At 49.8% G+C, this 3,416-nt stretch overlaps 1 protein-coding gene across 1 annotated transcript; it reads left to right on the top strand.

Annotated features, from left to right (window-relative positions):
* The first annotated feature begins 1,830 nt into the window (after positions 1-1,830).
* LOC123123389 (uncharacterized) lies at positions 1,831-2,724 on the top strand. Its single transcript, XM_044543922.1, has one exon. It carries the CDS (start codon positions 1,831-1,833, stop codon positions 2,635-2,637), a length of 807 nt encoding a protein of 268 aa, XP_044399857.1. The 3' UTR covers positions 2,638-2,724.
* The last annotated feature ends 692 nt before the right edge of the window (positions 2,725-3,416 follow it).

Below are 3,416 nucleotides of genomic sequence, written 5' to 3'. Positions count from 1 at the left end.
ACATGCTCATAAAAGTAGAGTATGGGTGCGTGTGTTCATAGGATGAATGCATGCGCGTATGTATGAGCGTATGCGTCTGCACTGTGTGCTAAAAACAAATAATGAATTTAGTAAGATCGGCCGCTTTAGAAATCACTAAAAGAACCGTGGGATACATAGACCAAGAGATGATCCATTATACATTTTTCTAGGGGTATCATCAAGTTTTATTCTTAAAATCCACGTCATATGGGATACAAAAAGGATCATGGGTTTGACTAATCAGACGTGTCGCCCCTGATCGAGAGAATGCGAGAACTTGACTAACCTATCGACGTCGCTATTAGAAGCTTGATCTTCAAAGGAAAATGTACAGTTAAACATTTGAGACCTCCTATTAATCTCACTAGTGATGTTCCCATATACTCTATTAGCTTTCTTTCTCTATATCCTTGACAATCTGCTTCGAACTGGAGCAACGATTTTTTTTTAAAGAAAAGATTCTCTGCGAGAGATAAAGCCTCTCGACAAACAATAGCTTTCAACGTAGCTGCATCATTTATGCCATGAATTACCAATGAGGAACTGCCCATATAATTTCCCTTTGCATCTCGGCATACAGCCACCGCCGAGCCCCTCACCTGACTCCTTGCCGTGGCTGCGTCCACATGTATTTTCATGAAACCTGATGGGGGTGCCTTCAGTCTCACCCTTGCTCTACCCGCTACCACATTGGTTGGGGTGCTCCTCAGCTGATCCATATTCAATTCATCAATAAATCTGCAGATAAATAAATGTGTGGCCGATGTATTGCTTAAAATAAGCACATCGGACTAGACCGAGGCAGCCTCAAAGAGGTTCCGGTTTCGGCCGTCAAAACAGAGCCCCTTCGAGCCGGAATGTCTCAGTTTTTTTTTTGAGGAATACTATTTTTTGAGAATGAGAAATACTTTCTCTGTAAAGAAATATAAGATCGTTTTTAATGATCTAAACACTATTATATTTCTTTACAAAGGGAGTACTACTCATCAAAATATAAGATTTTTTTTAGGATAAAATATAAAATATAAGATTTTTCTGAGACTAAACTAGTCTAAAAAGCTTCTTACATTTTGATAGGAAAGAAGTGATTACATATACTAAGATCACGGAACCTGGTATTTCTCAAAAAAGAAAAAAAAACTGGAATGTCTCGGGCGATCCGATGACTATGTTATCAATCATTGTGCATGTCTTTGATGTATTGCTTAAAAGAACAGCACATATGCTTAGTACCGAGCCAGACGCAGGTTCTGGTTTCGGCCGTCAAAACAGAGGCCCTTCAACCTGGAATGTCTGGGGCGATCCGATGACTGGAGCGAGGTTGACAGTTCACTCCCCCCCCCCCCCCCCCCCCCCCCCCCCCCCCCTATCATCGTACGGATCTTGGTGACTCAAGCAACCTTGACAGTTCATTCCCACCTTATCATTGAACCAATCTTGTCAACGCAAACCTACTTCACGAGAATATGATAGTACTACGTCCAGAGTACGTGTGTATGCAAAGCTGTTCCGTACCGAGATCTGTGTGGCAGAGTCAAGTCCGGAGTACGTGCGTACGGCGTACCACTACCACGGAGTAGTTTTGCCCCCCGCGCCGCAGTACAGAAAACAGCAGCCCAGCGCTGCGCCAGCTCCCACATGGACGAAAAGCTTTTCCTTCGACGCCGCAAGTTGCGGCAAACCACGGCGCCCTGGCGGGCGGGCACCGCCATATAAGCTCACGTCCTTGTCCCCTCGATTCCACATTTCCACCCAGCATCGCGCCAAGAAAACCAACGTGCAACCGCTGCTGATACTCGTCACAGTCACATGATGCACTTCACACTCGGAGGCGCCGCGGGGAAGAGGAAGGCCGCGCACGCCCGGTCGGCGAGCCATCCGTGCCACTGCCAGTGCCACCCCGTCCACACGCGCCTCGACGCCGGCGTCCGCGCGCTCAGGGCGTGGTCGGCCTCCGCCGCGGACGGGCCGTCGGGGCTCGCGCACGTGGAGGCCGTCCTGGCCGTGCTCGGCGAGTTCCTCGCGCTGCCGCAGGCCGCGGCGGCCCTCCGCGACGACGCGGCCGCCTGCGACCGGTTCCTCACGCTCGCCGACGCATACGGCTCGTTCGAGCAGGCGCTGCTCGCGCTCAAGCAGAGCGTCGCGCAGCTGCGGGCGGGCGTCCGGCTCGGGGACGGCGTGATGGTCGCCGCGTCGCTCCGGGCACGCAGGCGCGCAGAGAAGGAGCTGTGCGGCCTCGCCGCCGCGATGCGGCACGCCTCGAGGCACGTCATGCTGGCGCCAGCGGATGCCGCGGACGGTGAGGTCACCGGCGTGGTGGCGGAGGCGGCCGCGGCCACGGCGTCGGCGTCGGAGGCCATCTTCCTGTGGTGTGCGGCAATGTCCCCGGACGTATCGGCGCTGGTCCAGACGGTGCCCGTGAACGCGTGGCTGGCGAGGCTGCGGGTCGTGCCTGTGGCCAAGAAGGCAGTGTCACTGCCGGAGACGGCGACGGTGGCGGCGGCGTTGGAGAGGCTTGAGGAACGCATTGGCGAGCTCGAGAGCGGGAGCGAGAAGGTGTTCAGTAGCCTGCTTCAGGCTAGAGTTTCACTCCTGAACATCCATAATACCTTGTAGCCAAAGATTTTAGAGAGCATAGTGAATCTGTACGTAGCGTTGCACAGTGTTACACGTTGTTTCAGTTGGCATTCTCATCAACTTATGCTTGCTGCACAATTATTTACCTTCATTTACTCGTTGAGATCTGCTCTAAAAAGAACAAGCAAAGTTCCACGATGGCTCAGAAAGAACGTACGATAAGCAGACTATTTTTATTGGGCAATCGTCTCAAATTTTCTTTAACCTAACTCACTCTTCAGTTTTCCATTATTAACATATAACCACCTCATTTAAACCTCGCTCTACACACAACCCACCTTTTTTCTCATTCGATCCAAAAGTGGATCGGGTTCTCCTATCAGAGATAACGGAACAACAAAACAAAGGACATCCCACCGCTCATCTTTGAGGCCTTCAAAAGGAAGAAGTGGAAGGTGTAGCAATCAATGCATGATGGTGCTTGGATTATGAAAATTGATAGAGCAATGGCATATCTTTGGCACACATTGAGAAATGCATGGAGCTTTGGTCGCAACTCAGCCATGTGCACCTAAATGATTATGTGGATGACCGCCATCTAATAGAAGCTATTGGTTGTTTGTTGATATTAAATGTGTGCATCCTGACTATGCAGAGGTCCGGTGTGTTCATTATTTTTGTATCTTCTTGATGCTCCATTTTTAGTCAATAAAATTCACTGTTTATCGAAAAACTACAAGCTATCAGCACATGGCGAATATTGCAACTATCAAATTTTGAGTTTCATTTAGCTTAGGGCAACAATGACTAGACATCCG

Source organism: Triticum aestivum, chromosome 1A (assembly GCF_018294505.1).
Source record: "Triticum aestivum cultivar Chinese Spring chromosome 1A, IWGSC CS RefSeq v2.1, whole genome shotgun sequence".
In the NCBI taxonomy this organism is placed as follows: domain Eukaryota; kingdom Viridiplantae; phylum Streptophyta; class Magnoliopsida; order Poales; family Poaceae; genus Triticum; species Triticum aestivum.
This window is presented reverse-complemented; position numbering and strand designations above follow the sequence as displayed.